The 15905-nt window shown below is 34.6% G+C and overlaps 1 protein-coding gene across 1 annotated transcript; it reads left to right on the forward strand.

Annotated features, from left to right (window-relative positions):
- The first annotated feature begins 9335 nt into the window (after nt 1–9335).
- LOC123557081 (uncharacterized) lies at nt 9336–13568 on the forward strand. The gene is made up of 2 exons (XM_045348305.2): nt 9336–9449; nt 11225–13568. Exon 2 carries the CDS (start codon nt 11226–11228, stop codon nt 13221–13223), a length of 1998 nt encoding a protein of 665 aa, XP_045204240.2. The 5' UTR covers nt 9336–9449; nt 11225; the 3' UTR covers nt 13224–13568.
- The last annotated feature ends 2337 nt before the right edge of the window (nt 13569–15905 follow it).

Raw genomic sequence — 15905 nt, forward strand, 5'->3', positions numbered from 1 at the left:
CCCAAAACAAACAAGCAAACCTGGCCGCCTACACATTTTCCCCATTTAATATACAAACCCTATCCCTCCACCATTTTTGAAATTCGTCCTCGAGTTTCAGCCTCATTATAAATCAAGCAATTACAGGCGTCTTAGACTAAGCAGTGTAATGCCGTCACAGTCCCATGTTGGGCGCCACTTGTCGCCTTTCTGTTCGCTTCTAACTAGCTAAAGATTGTCTTATAGATGATTTGGCTTCATGATTGTATATATATATATGATTCCATTACTGTGTGATAAAGTAAATTTTGATATTAAAACCAAACTCTCATTGTTTGACAAAATTGTGGTACCAATATTACTGTATGGTGTTGAAGTGTGGGGAATCTATAATAATACTAGTTACAAATATGTTGATAAACTACATATAAGATTTTGCAAATATATCCTTGGAGTCAAATATCAAACTCCAAATAGTGCCGTATTTTGGAGATCTGGGAAGATTCCCATTATCAATCATCTGTAGAGAAAGATCAATCAAATATTGGTTAAAAATTATGAAAAATAATGATTCACCTATGTTTAAGATGTATAATGATCTCTGTCAAAATGTACAAACGAATTTTTGGGCAACTAGAATTAATTCAGTGATTGACCATCTTGGTTTTGGTAATGCAAGGCGTAATTATGATGTAAATAATTACCCTATTATACAACGTTGAATTCGTGACCAGTACATTCAAGAATGGAAAGAAGCTATTAACACCATGCCAAAATTGGATTACTATTGTAAATATAAAACAATTTTGTATTTGAAGATTATCTTTCTAATATCACAAACGATGACCTGAGAAAACATTTTTCTAGTTTAAGATTGTCTTCTCACAACTTAGAATTTGGTAGATATAGAGATATTGAAAGAGAAAACAGATTGTGTAAGTTATGTAGTCAAAATACAGTTGAATCAGAATATCATTTTATGCTATGTTGTGACACATATAGAACAGTAAGAAGAACATATTTTAACAATATTTTATGGCCTTGTGTACAGAAATTTTTCACGCTTATGTCGACAAAAAATACACGTTTGCAAGTAAAAGTATCTAAATATATTAAAGAATTTATGTCAATGAGGAAAAATGCCTCGGAAATTTTAACTGTTTCTTAAATGTATGTTGTAATGGCAAAAACAGCATGTACTTCTGTACATGCTATCTTAAAAATTCTTTCACAAAAGTAAAGTACTTCAAATTCTCATGCACGCCATACTTTTCAATTTGATTTTATGCCACTAACAAAGCAGCAGTCAACATTAAAAACTTAACTTTCCCATGGGAAATTCACTTTCGCATGGGAAAAGCATGTGGTAGATTTTCCCATGGGAAATATATTTGTTTCTTAAAATGACAAATCATTATCTTTTAAACTTATACTACACCAGGCACATCATAACATGACTTTGGAAAAAGTTATTTGTCTTTTTGTTTTTTTTTAACAGATTTTCCCATCGGAAACCGTTCTCATATTTTGACCATGGGAAGACGTTCCTATGGGAATCATTTCCTGTGGGAAATATTTCCGATGGGAAGACTTTTAAATTGTTTCCATGGGAAATATTTCTTACGGGAGATATTTCCCATGGGAAATATTTCCGACGGGAATGAAATCCGGTGGGAATATTTGATATAAAATAAATCATGTGTATAATTTCTACAGAAAATTACTTTAGAAGAAACTGAATATTCTCAACTAAATAATACCTTTGTAGATATTGAAGTCGTCGATACTATCGTTTAAATTGACATCATATGGGAAATACAGTATGGTCATGTGTCTTCTACGAGCGATATTTCTTTTCACATTTACTTACTGCAAAACTACATCTAAACCACACTGCTGCGATCTGGAGTTACTACTCATACTAACCGTTATAATGCTGGACACGTTTGAGTCTACCTTTGCGGCCAGTGAAAAAACATGATCAACTTGCACATCCGTACAGTCTGATCATGAGCTGCACTGTTCGCCATTCAGTCGGTATTCTTTTGTAAGCATCCCCTTTAGCAGTTAATTGTACTGTCCAAACTGAAAGGTGGACAAGTTCATTATAGAAATTCAGCAGGGTAAGGGCTAAAATAAAGTTTAATATTCTCTCTCTTCCACATACGTTCTAGTGTCCAAAAAAAAAACCCTCCAAAGCGAATAAAACAAACACTAGCCTTAATTTAAATCCCAAAGTGAATTTTTTTTTTCATTAATCGTTCTGTCTCAAGACGCTACTAGGTCAAATAGCTGCTGCAATAGCTCCTGCGCTGGTACTAGAGTGGTTTTCTAATCATATTCGTTATGCATATTTCCTATACCCGCTTTTTGTGATTAGCATATATAAAAACACTGTGAAACTACAAAAAATAAAACTGGCATAGGCTCTATTGGACGGATTACACCAAACCGGAAGTGACTACTCAGTGTTACATGTGAAGTAGTCCAAAATGTAGTTCCATGCTATGGATGAAATCTGGTATAATGAGTGACATGAGGAGGTGACAGTTAAATTTTTGGCTTATGTTTATTGCTTATAGTATTGAGAATAGATCTAGACCATTTTCATTGTAAATTTCTTGGAATAAGTTTTATTCTTTGCGAAAAATGTCTACCTACGCGTAACTGCTAAATGGCTGTTTTCATGGGGGCATTTTTAGAGGGTGATGTTTCTCAGAACAGATTATTTTTCTTATATTCAACATAACATGTCAATATTTTTCTATTTTTGATAAGAAGACATGTTATACTAAATGATCATATATGGTTTTCATATCATTGAAATGCTCTAAAGTGCTAAAATGAGGTCTGAATGTTTTGTTATTACTATGAAATAAATAAGGAATTGAATTGGTAGAATGTAACCTATTGAGTATCATTCTTCATCAAACTCCTGTTTAAATTATTTTGATCGTAGTAGTGGCCGACTCTGCAAAGTGACAGGGTCGTGCAACAGCACAGTCAGTCACGATTAAAACAAATCCACATTAAAACTGGTTTGCTGTCATTATCACATATCAAATTATAAGTATTTATATTTATACGCAGATGGTGTACTGAATTAAATCGAAAACAATTGCTACTTTAAATTCTTCTATTAAATATTTGTTGCAATTATAACCGGAAACGTACTTATTTCGTTCGCCAAGGTACTACATTTGTAGTGTGCGGTCAGTTTTTTTTTATCTTTAAATAACACGGAGTAATTTTTTCGGAGATAACATATGAGCCGTGTCATGAGAAAACCAACATAGTGGCTTTGCATCCGCGCAGTCTGGTCAGTACCGTGCTGTTCGCTTTCAAAGTATATTGCAATTGGAGAAACTGTTAGCGAACTGCATGGATCCTGACCAGACTGTGCGGATACGCAGGCTGGTCTGGATCCATGCTGGTCGCAAAGCCACTATGTTGGTTTTCTCACGGCGCGGCTCATATAATTATTTGTATCGAAAAAAATTCTATTTATAAATATTTACGCCCAATAAAGAGTCAATGTATTCCTAATATCGGGCTTCACAATCAGTCTTGAGTTCTTACATATTTATAAGAAATGAAGCTCAGCAAATTTTCCAGACGAATCGACAGTCGGTTTAAGAAATATTTACTATATTAATTTGAATAGTCGTTTCAGCTATTTTGTAAAGGAAATTTTAATTTAATCTCTCATCTATAAATAGATGAAGTAAATAAAAATTGAACTGTGCAGAAAAAAAAACCTATTAAAGCAGCATGCCTCCAGATCGTTCGACAAAAAAAAAATTCTTTAGATATCTTGAAATAAATGCTATATTTCTTAAGGAGGCTTTAAAACTTAATTACTGACAGACCTTTCTGTTACGGAAACACTTGAGAATTTGCTGTCTTTACTACTTTTTACGATGAAAATTGAAAAGCTTTTGTCACGCTTTAACTCTAGGTAAACTGTCTCGATTATAAATATCTTTATTTTGAAGTCATTATTCACTACTTCAGCTATAGCGCTATTTGTTACGACGACAGGAAAATGTCTTTATTGCCGCGGCGGTCCGGGGTTCGATTCCCGACGCGGTCATCTTTTTTTTCTTGATTTAGAACTTTTGAAATATATTAGAAACAAAATTCATATTCTACTGTTTATAATATGATCAAACTTCAATTTGAAAGAAAGATTATTTTTTCGCCAAATCTGGAGGCATGCTACTTTAAGAGTTTTATCCTAAATTACAAACAGACGAACTAATAACTTGAATACTAATGTAAAGGTAATACTATATCTATTAAATCAACTATTTAGTGATATTTGTTTACGCTGAATAAACATTTTATAAGATTTTCCTTATTATTAGGCGGTGCTGTTTTTTATGACGTGTTTCAGCAACTTTCCCCTCAAAATTGGCGCCAGGTAAATAACTATTTTCTATACTCATTTATTTAGACATCCTTTTTATCATTTATTATAAGAAGATCGAATAGACTATTATCGCTCACACTCCCTACAACTATCTTAAGTTAATATATATTTTTGAAAAAATTCCGCAAAATATAGGGCAAACAAGCACTATAGCAAGTCTAGAGATCATCGGTTAGATGATAGCGGATGAAATTCCCCGAGACGGTAACGTCCGTATATAGTTATTCTTCTTTGTTGTCTGCATATACCGAGGCAACTTTTTCGATGTAAATGTATGAAAATGTGTATAGTTTACATATATATCTAATATTCATTACTACATTGTATTTGTAATTATTTTTGTCTTTGTCATAGTTTTTTTGTGCGTGTTGTAAATGGCCAAAGGCAACTTGTTTGCTGATTATGCCAATAAATTTGAATTGAATTAAAACTATTATAGATATAATCTGAAAATATAAACCAACAAATGTTAAAATAATGAAACATCAGATGACAGCTGTGGAACAGGTAAACAAACGAGCATTTCAGTAGGTGTGGTGACGCGTGTTAATGGATCGCGATAATTTTATTTTAATGGTACTTGGTAAATTATATTGTACGGAGCAGAAGTTTTGGGGGCATACAATTATAAGGAAGTAGATAAATTACATATTAGATTCTGTAAGCAAATATTAGGCGTACGAAAACAAACACAAAACGAAGCAGTTTACGGTGAACTTGGTAGATTTCCACTGTTTGTTTTAGCTAAGGCAAGAGCAATTAAATTCTGGTTAAAAGTAAGAAAGAATGCTGGTACATCTATTAACACTATGTACACTGAACAATGTAACACGGATAGAAAAAGTTGGGGATATTGCATGAACTCTTTGTTAGAAAATTTAGGATGTTCATACCTTTTAACTGATTTTGATGAAAATATCAATTACCTCAATAGTCTACGAAGACGTCTACGAGATCAGTACATACAAAACTGGCATGTTTCTATAAGTAGTAAGCCAAAACTTGACTATTATGTGAAATACAAACTGAATTTTATTACGAAACTTATCTAGATGTTTTAAAAAATGATATATTATGTAAACACTTTACATGTTTTAGGTTAAGTTCTCATACACTTGAAATTGAATCTGGTAGATATAATAATACCAGTAGAGAAAATCGATTATGTAAATGTTGGAATCAAAATAATATCGAATCAGAGTATCATTTTCTCATGTGCTGTACATTGTATTCTGACATGCGTCGTATGTATCTTGGGTCAGTGTCCTGGCCAAATATGCAAAAATTTGTTAATTTAATGTCTACACATAAGAAAGGTCTTTTGTTGAGAATTTCTAAATATCTGAAAGAAAAATTTGTTAAGCGTTCTGATACCCTAAGAGATTTGACTGTTTCTTAATATGCGTTTGTATATATTTTGAGTTGTCACATTTTTGTGCCCCACATGAGTTGCGGGGGGGGGGCATATAGATTTGGTCTTGTTCGTGCGTGCGTCCGTCCGAAGTTCCTGACGCGCCTAGGTCAAAAAGTATTTGATATAGATTTATGAAACCTTTGCGTGAGTTTTAATCATGCTATGAACTTGCGCACCTCCTATTTTTCATTTTGGTCTGCCCCCTATTTTTAGAGTTATGGCCCCTGAAATAGGCAAAAATGCTCATTTTCACCTTGTGACGCGCCTAGCTCAAAAGTATTTCATATAAATTGATTATATCTTGTATGAGTCTTTGTCATGATATGAACCTGCGCACCTCCTATTTTTTGTCTGGCTCTGCCCCTATTTTTAGATTAATTGCCCCTAAATAGTCAAAAGGCACATTTTCACATTTTGACGCACCTAGCTCAAAAAGTATTTAATATAAATGGTTGAAAACTTGCATAAGTCTTTATCATGATATAAACTTGCACACCTTTTGTTTGTTTGGTCGGTCCCACCCCTATTTTTAAAGTTGTGGCCCCTGAAATTGTAAAAAAAAAATGCACATTTTCACCTAATTATGTGCCTAGCTCAAAAAGTGTTTTATGTAAATTCAGCAAACCTTGCTTGAGCCTTTATCATGATGTGACCTTTCACACTTGGCATTCTTCTTGATAATCTTTGCACTTATTACAGAGTTATGGCCCTTGAAATAGCCAAATTAGTGGATTTTTTGTTTTTGATGCTCATATCTCAAACATATATGGCCTAGAATAATGAATCCTTTTGCATAAAATGTTTGTTTAGGCTAAACCCCATTAACACTGCAAACATTTGAATTATTGCACCTTATTTGTGACAAATGTAACAATGGAGGGTACACCCTGTGTCCTACAGACACATTCTAGTTGATTTTGTTATATATGTCCTGGTCATATTCACTTTGATATTTGTTAGATGCCAAAGGCAACTGTATTTGCCGATTTGCCAATAAAAACTGAAACTGAAACTTAAGTCTAGATGTGGTGCGTTATTCCATAACAGATTTGTAGCCAAGTCGGTAGTGTGTCGGACTTCTATCCTTTTTATGTTTGTATGGTGTATATTCGAGCCTTCTTTCTTTAAATGATTTTTACTTATTCTATTTTTGCATGTCTTTTTTATATCGTCTTTTGTATTTATTTTTTCTTTCATTCTTTTTTTTTATTTATTTGATTTAAATATTTAGTTTATTTTAGTATACACAAGTTCATTAAAAAAGCACTGTCAGTATCTGAGTAGTCATCCTGCTCGCTACCGTTATCTGTAGCCACTGACCTCGATGATGAAAATTTTTTTTGCCCCTCATCGATGTGGGTTCGAGCCTCACTCGGGGCTTTGAATTCTTCATGTGAGGAAGCCATCCAGCTGGCTTGCGGAAGGTCGGTGGTCCTACCCAGGTGCCCGCTCGTGATGAAATAATGCACGGAGGGGCACCTGGGATCTCCCTCCACCATCAAAGCTGGAAAGTCGCCATATGACCTATAATTGTGCCGGTGCGACGTTAAACCCAACCAAAAAAAAAAACCAACAACGATGAAATGTTCACATGAGTCGTTATAAATATGTTACTGATATGTTTTAAACGTAACATTTTATTAACCTTCATAATGTCTTTAACGATCGCAACTTTGGTTTAATTTCCCTTGCAAGAGTTTTCTTTATTCATTTTGCAATGTGAATAGATTCAATGCAGAATGTCAATAAGTACTCTGTATAAGTTAACTGTATTCCTTCTCCAGGTAAAAACATGATAGAAAAATAAACAAGAGGGCCATGAAGACCCTGTTTCGCTTACCTGACTTACTGACCGAAAGATCATCAAGATCAACATTCTGACCAAGTTTCATTAAGATATGGTCATAAATGTAGCCTCTAAAGTGTTAACTACTTTTCCTTTGACTTGACCCGGTGACCTAGTTTTTGACCCGACATGACCCAGATTCAAACTTGCCTAGAGATCATCAAGATTAACATCCTGATTAAGTTTCATGAAGATACAGTCATAAATGTGGCCACTACAGTGTTAACAAGCTTTTCCTTTGATTTGACCTCGTGACCTAGTTTTTCACCCCAGATAACCCAATATCAAACTTTTCCAAGATTTTGTTATGGGTAACATTCTGACCAAGCTTCATTAAGATTGTGCCAAAATTGTGACCTCTAGAGTGTTAACAAGCTTTTCCTTTGATTTGACCTGGTGACCTAGTTTTTGACCCTACCTGATCCAGATTTAAACTTGACCTATGGATTATCAAGATTAAAATTCTGACCAAGTTTCATTAAGATATGGTCATAAATGTGGCCTCTAGTGTTTACTAGCTTTTCCTTTGATTTGACCTGGTGACCTAGTTTTTGACCCTACATGACCCAGAATCAAATTTGACCTTGAGGTCATCAAAATTAACATTCTGATCAAGTTCAATGAAGATATATTCATAAATGTGACCTCTACAGTGTTAACAAGCTTTTTGTTTGATTTGACCTGGTGACCTAGTTTTTTTACCCCAGATGACCCAATATCAAACTCGTCCAAGATTTCATTCACAGTAACATTCTGACCAAGTTTCATTAAGATTGGGCTAAAATTGTGTCATCTAGAGTGTTAACAAACTTTTACTTTAATTTGACCTGGTGACCTAGTTTTTGACCCCAGATGACCCAATATCAAACTCTTCCAAGATTTTATTGAGGGAAACATTTTGATTAAGTTTCATTAAGATTGGACCAAAATTGTGACCTCTAGAATGTTAACAAGCTTTTCCTTCGATTTGACCTGTTGACTTAGTTTTTGACCCCAGATGACCCAATATGAAATTCCTCCAAGATTTCATTAAGGGTAACATTCTGACCAAGTTTCATTAAGATTTGGCCAAAATTGTGACCTTTAAAGTGTTAACAAACTTTTCCTTTGATTTGACCTGGTGACTTAGTTTTTGACCCCAGATGACCCAATATCAAACTCTTCCAAGATTTTATTAAGGGTAACATTCTGAATAAGTTTCATTAAGATAAGGTCAAAATTGTGACCTCTAGAGTGTTAACAGTCAAATTGTTGACGAAGGACGGACGACGACGGACACAGGGGGATCACAAAAGCTCATCTTGAGCACTTCGTGCTCAGGTGAGCTAAAAAGACTAGAAGCATTTAGTGAAATATTGCAAAATGATAGAATCTTTTCTTGCCTTGGTTCTCTATTAAAATGCATATCGGTTCAGCTTCGCTTCACTACAGTCCTCTCGGGGCTTTGATTATACTCCCAATTATATCATTCAAATAACTGGGCTATCAAGTTTCAGGCTAGGTTACCAAAATTTTCAGTCTAGGCGCCCAGCTGGTCTACCATGTTTAAAAGTTAATCTGAAACACTGCATCAAATGTAAGTTACTGATACTGTATACACATGTATTTCAATATGTGTTTGTTACTTGATTTTTGCTATTAAAACAGAAAGAGGAAGTATAGATATACACCATAACTAAGCAGTTTATTAAACATTCAGAGGAGTTTTTGACTGGTTAAAAAGAGTTTCAATTAGAAGTGATTAATCAGCACATTGCTGACTTCATACCAAAAAAAAGGTATCTACTTTCTCATTTTTCAAAGTAGTTGTTACTGATAATCATTCATGTTTGTCGTCATTAAATATTATTTTCTTTGCTTTGTCCAAAATGGCCATTTTTGTTGATGTAAAATGAAAAGGAATGTTTTAATTTAATTGGATTTGAATTCAATGGATTGAGGTAACCATAAAATACATGGAAATTAATATTCAACAAATACTAATGATTTCACAATACAGTCAAATCTCTGTACCGGTATTAAGACCACTACTAGAAGATCTGATTATCAAGGCCACTAATTTTCATTCCTGTTCAACCATAAATAGAGTAGATTTACCTGTAATAGATACAACCTGTCAACAAGAAACTTTTTTCATTACCACAGGGTGGTCTTTACAGACAGGTTGTACTGTGTACATTTAGTTCCAAATACAACAGTCTTTCGTTTGACATCAAGAAAATATAGCATAAAATTATTCATCTCTTCTAGCTATAAATGTGACCAAATTTGGCACAATCCTAAAATATGATCAAAGACCTGAAGGTTATGTGTAAAGGGACATAAACAAGCAAATTCGATGAATTGGTATCCCCCGCCGAAAGGGTTTGTGTTAATATTTGAGGAACGACAAAAAGATATATCCGGCAAAAAGTTAAGGATGTTACTAAGAAGCAAATAATTTCATAAGTCAAAATCAACTTGACAAAATTAATACTTTATTGGGGTTGAGTGGGGGGGGGGGGGGGGGGGGGGCAGCAGGGATGACCGGGTGAGGGTACGAAACATCACATGTTGATTATAAATATTGATGGAAAATTAAAAATGAAAAAACAAATTCTGGTGGTGGGGTGGGGGGATGCATGATCGGGGCGGTGGTCATGACTCAGCGGGTCGGAGGAGTGAGGTAGGGGTACAGTACAACTTTGCATGTTGATAAATGTTCATGAAAGGTTTGAAAAAAAATTAATAAAAAGGAATTTGTTTTTTTCTTTTTTGGGGGGAAGTGGGGGGGGGGGGAGGGGCTGGGTGACCAAGGCAAGGCGGTGACCAGGTGTGGGTACACAACTTCACATGTTTATAATGAATGTTCATGGAAAAGAATGAAAGTAGTTTGACGAAATTCTACCAAATTGGTTGGTTTGTTAAATACAAATCTGTAGATTTCTAAACAATTAAAGGGCAATAACTCTTAGGTAAATTGACAAATAAAAAAAAAACACAGGCATCATAATAGTATGTTGATTCATATTTATTTCAAGAATCATAAAATTCTATCAGCTAGTTACTGAGAAATGGCTGTAAACGTGGATTTTTCATTAAACCAAGGGCAATAACTCTAAGAGAAATTGACCAATCAAAAAAAATTGATGGGCATCATCGCAGTATGTTGGTTCATGTTTATTTCAAGTTTTATGAAATTCTACCCGCTAGTTACTGAGACGGACATTTTTGGGCATTTTTCATTACATCAAGGGCAAATACTCTAAGGGAAATTGATCAATCCAAAAAAAAAATCTTGACAGGCATTATCGCAGTATGTTGTTCATGTTTATTTCAAGTTTCATGAAATTCTGCCAGCTAGTTACTGAGAAATGGCTGCGGATGGACGGACGGATGCACAGACCCACTAATGGACGGACAACGCCATTTCAATATCCCCCTCCCGATTTCATCAGCGGGGGATAATAAAGTAATGTATAAACTGACTTTGCTACAACCTAGATTAAGAAAGCTTTATGACAGAATAAGAGTTCAGAGATTATAATTATAGTCTTATTTTATCTACTTTCAGAATGTTTCAACAACCTGGTTATATTGAGAACGTGTCACTCAGACTGTCCGAGGTTCTTGCTGATATAGGAGTGAATGAGAGAATTACTCTGAAAAGAAGAAGAGCAATGCTGTTGGTGGAATCTATGTATGCATGTTCATATCAAATAATTGATGCAAATAATTTTTCATACGTCTTTGGCAGTCAGAGTGAGGGAACAACCACACCGGGACTAAAGTCAGACACTGACCAGCTTATGTGTATTAATAACTGTAATGTGATACAAGACTGGGCCGACTGGGAACCTGGTGTGCTCAATCTGTTGATGATCCAGGATGAAACTGTATCACCTGGTTATTGTCTACTGCAGCGCCTGAGAGATGATGCTCCTCTTCCTTGCAATCATGTACCTGATAAATATCATTGCAGAGACAGAACAGGAAGAGTATTGAAAAAGAACATAATCATGACAGATAGCTTAGCTGTTGTTTTTGGGGGAGGAGAGAGACATGGTCCAGCATATGCAGAACAAGGACGACCTGGGACCGCGGATAGTGATACTGTTCTTGCTTTAACCTGTAAATCATGGCCTCTTCAAGCTAGGCAAAGGTTAGACTGGCAAGGTGTAGGTGAGTGGCCTTCAAATGTCATGAAGAGATATTGCAGCAATACTGGATGTTTTGTTGTTGGTGTTGGAAGCAAGGGCAGTCAAAATGAAGAGTTTGAATGGAGAATATCAACATCTCTAGCTGAAAGGTGTTTAATGTTCAATCTCAATATTACACAGATTCGATGTTACGTCCTGATGAAGATGATACTGAAAACCTTCATCAAGCCACACTTTGAAGACAACATTTCAAGCTTCATGTGTAAAACAGTTCTGTTCCACTGTATTGCAAACACATCTGACATCTGGAGAGAAAATAACTTACTTGTCTGCCTATCAATTTGTTTATTTGTTCTATATAACAGCATCTTAAATGAAAATTGTTCACACTTTCTCATACCTAGAAACAACTTGATGAGAGGACATATTTCTCTTGAATATAAACCTTACATTCTTGAAATACTGCTGTATATTATCAACAGTGAAGGGAGAGTATTATTGGAGATTGAATGTGATGGACTTTGTGCAAGACTTTGGCTGAAGTTGAGTTATTTGCTCTCATTCAAAACAAATGACATTGTTTCAGGACAATTATTACATTTAACTGCACGCTGTGTTGATCAGTTCTTATTGGAATATACAATAATTTTCATAAGAAACAGTGGTTATGCAGAAGCTATACAACAATTGCTTAAGGCTATTTTCAAACTAGTGATTACTTCTACTCAATGCCAAGGTTTGGACAAAACAGCTAGCAGCCTTATGGCTCGATGGTATTGTACAACCCTGGGATCTGTCCTGGCATCCCTCAACATTCAACAGCATAATGCAATATCAGCAGAAGCTCTAACCTGGGTCTCACTTGGTCTGAACACAGATGTTGCATCTGGTAAACTGAAGCTAGCCTCTATGTTCTACTGTATAGGGGATACACAAAGAGCAGAAATTGTTCTCAGAGATATTGAAAGAAGCTATGATCTAAACATTGTTGAGCCTATTTGTTTATGTAATTGTGTCATCAATGATCAAGCTTTCAGAAGAGAATTCAATGCAATATGTGACAATCATAATGAAGAAGTTATAAAGTACACTACAGCAAACTGTGTAAAATTTCTGCCATGTGAAATAAACTGTGTGCCACATGAACTAAGACATGAAATGTTTAGATCTACACAAGAGGACCTTGCTTTTAGAGGCTTAATCTTCGTTGATGGATGGATGGACTTGGCTGTGGTAGATTCCCTTCCTTACCTCTACTTTCTACAATACAAGACCTACAGCTCTCTTGGGAGACAGGAGGATAAGCAAAGAGCTCTTTCTAACGTTGTTAGAACAATTAACCAGGAACCAAACCTTGGACACAGGGAAACAGCCATGAATCTGCTGGGACAATGTATGGAAAAAGAGGACTGATCTAGAGATGCTTTACAATGTTATTTTTTTATCCCTAAACGTAAGGGAGAGAAACAATGCTGCCAAGTTCCATATCTGTAGACTTGTATCAAATATAATAAATTACCAGTAATGGTTAGAAAAAAAACTATATTTTTATATATATATATATATATATATATATATATATATATATATGTATGTATGCACGATCGACGTAATACCATTAAAGGTTTATTTGGATGAAATTAGGAAATCATCACTTGTCATCATATTTTGTAGGATTTTCCTTTGCAAATGGCAATATGTCATTTCAAATATTTATGAAGCTGAATTTCACTGATATGTTATTTACTGTCGGGCATTGGTTGGTTGGTTGTTTTGGTTTTAACGCCGTTTTTCAACAGTATTTCAGCATGAAAGGGGGCGTTACCTAACATGTTTCATGGATTTTACCAGTACAAACCTGTTCCGCAAGTAACTACAACTTCCCACATGAATTCAGAGGTGAGACTAATGATATCAGAAAAAATGTCTTCATCATAATAGTCACGGAGATACATACGGCCGAGGATCGAACTCGGACCCCGAGATCCGTAGCCAAGCTTTCAACTACTGAGCTGAATCGCGGGTCTGTCGGGCATTGAGTGGAGACTGTTTTCGTCTGAAATTATGCATAGAAAAGACTGATCTATATTTTTGCAACGTCAGCAGTATTCATGACGTATCATGTCACGTTTATAAAGTCTCCGTTTTAAATAGTCTATAAAACTGCTATCGCTGTCTGAGGTATTTACAAAGTGCTTTCAAAACATTGAAATGGTCATGATGGCTTTGGTCATAATGTGGCTGTCAAGTGTTTTGTTATGAGCAGTTTTATTAATTTCTTGTTAATTTTGATATTTCAGATGTTTGACGTAGGTACGCATAGTAGAAATTATTATTCAAGCCACTACTGATAGATCATCTAAGTGCAATAATTACTGTCAGTTGCTGACAAGCGATTATTCCTCGTAATGCAATATGCATGGCAAAGGACTGGTTTATACATTTACGCGTTCAACAGTATTAACGTCAATAACACATTATGTGTAATTTTCCGTTTTAAATATTCCGTAAACAATACGTATTGTTCCCTTATTTTGTGCTGTAAATATTTAATCGAAGTGCTCTTCCATTATTTCATAATTATCTTAGGTGAATGAAGGTGCTTTAGCATCAAATGAATACTGTTAATACATTTTGTTTGTAACAAAAATGTTTACTTATTCAATTAACATTTTCCGGTTATGTTTTTCGGTAGTCTGAGCAAATAATATGTTCATTAACATGTCAGTCAGAAATACGAAGTTCACTAGTGTCACAAGTGATATCACATTTCGACTTAGCCAAGATACAATAACAAAAACTGTTTCACACATGGTAAAAAATAAAAGTGTTCTGATAAGCAAATTACATACTTTCCATAATAGTAGGGTTATTATGTTATAAGGAAGGGGATATATCCATCAGGTTTGCGTTCCAGATTTGTTTCCAGTATTTTTTATATAATTTAAATACTGAAAATAAGATTTTTATGCTATGCTTAGGGATACTTTAGAAATTGTGTCAAAATTACTATGTTTTGTATTTCATGAGTCAGATCGGTAGCATAGGTGCGAACGTCAGGGCCATTATCGATAATGGCCCCGGGGCCAATAATGATAATGTGATAATGCATGAGGCAATACGATAACATGAGCATTTTCAGCACAAAATTGTTACTATTTATAGGTACTCATGTAATAAATCTCAGTAAAATGATACATCTGTTTTCCTGCCCCAGAACTATCTTTCTTTACACCGTTTTAATCCATTCTGGCATTTTTTTCCACATGCTGCATCAGTATTCAATAAATATCTTAAATGCCATGTGTTACCAGTAAACCTTATTTGAACTTTATTCATCAGTAACATCAAATTGGTGTAAATGATGGGTTGTCTACCTTATTTGACCGACTATTTTCATTCATATAGTACTGTTAGTGACACATTTGCAAGACAGAAAGTGGTTATATAACTAAAAGTTTTCTCTTCAGTTGTTTTTTCCTTTTTTGTGTGTCAGCATTGTTATTGTATGAGACAGAATTAATTGTATTCGGAATCATACATGTTACGATCTTATGAGAACAACAGCAAATGAAACAAAGTTTAAATGTTAAACGAGTAATGAACGAACTCGAGTATGCTTTTGTGACCTTTGATATTAAATCAGAATGACCACATGATGTATTCAATTTCGTCATTAATAATATGACACATACATGTATAACAGAATGGTCATGTGACTTTTCGGTATCGTACAGCTCGAACTACATTATTATGTATTGCTTGCATGTGAATAAAAAAATCAACTAATATTTTGTTTAATTGATTTTATTTTTAAATTAGATAGTATTGCTGTACTCTAGTTAAAATCTAAAGGAAGCTGTCAGATAATTTTCAGAGTTTGGCTAGGATTTCTTTTGTGAACTTTTTTTTCTGTTGCATAACTAACTAAAGATTATAAATCAACAATAAAACTTTATGTTGGAATTAGTTTAAGGTTCTGACATTATTTTCAATAATATAACCGGCCTAGAGGTGCAAGTAGAAGTTGTTGATACTTCGAAAAACAGGTTAGAAATTTGAAAAAGTGACAACACGAAGAAATAATACATCTCA

This window comes from Mercenaria mercenaria, chromosome 5 (genome assembly GCF_021730395.1).
Source record: "Mercenaria mercenaria strain notata chromosome 5, MADL_Memer_1, whole genome shotgun sequence".
Taxonomy (NCBI): domain Eukaryota; kingdom Metazoa; phylum Mollusca; class Bivalvia; order Venerida; family Veneridae; genus Mercenaria; species Mercenaria mercenaria.

What these genes read in the sequence shown, in the direction of transcription:
- LOC123557081 (XM_045348305.2), top strand. Translation starts at nt 11,226, where the DNA reads ATGTTTCAACAACCTGGTTATATTGAGAACGTGTCACTCAGACTGTCC.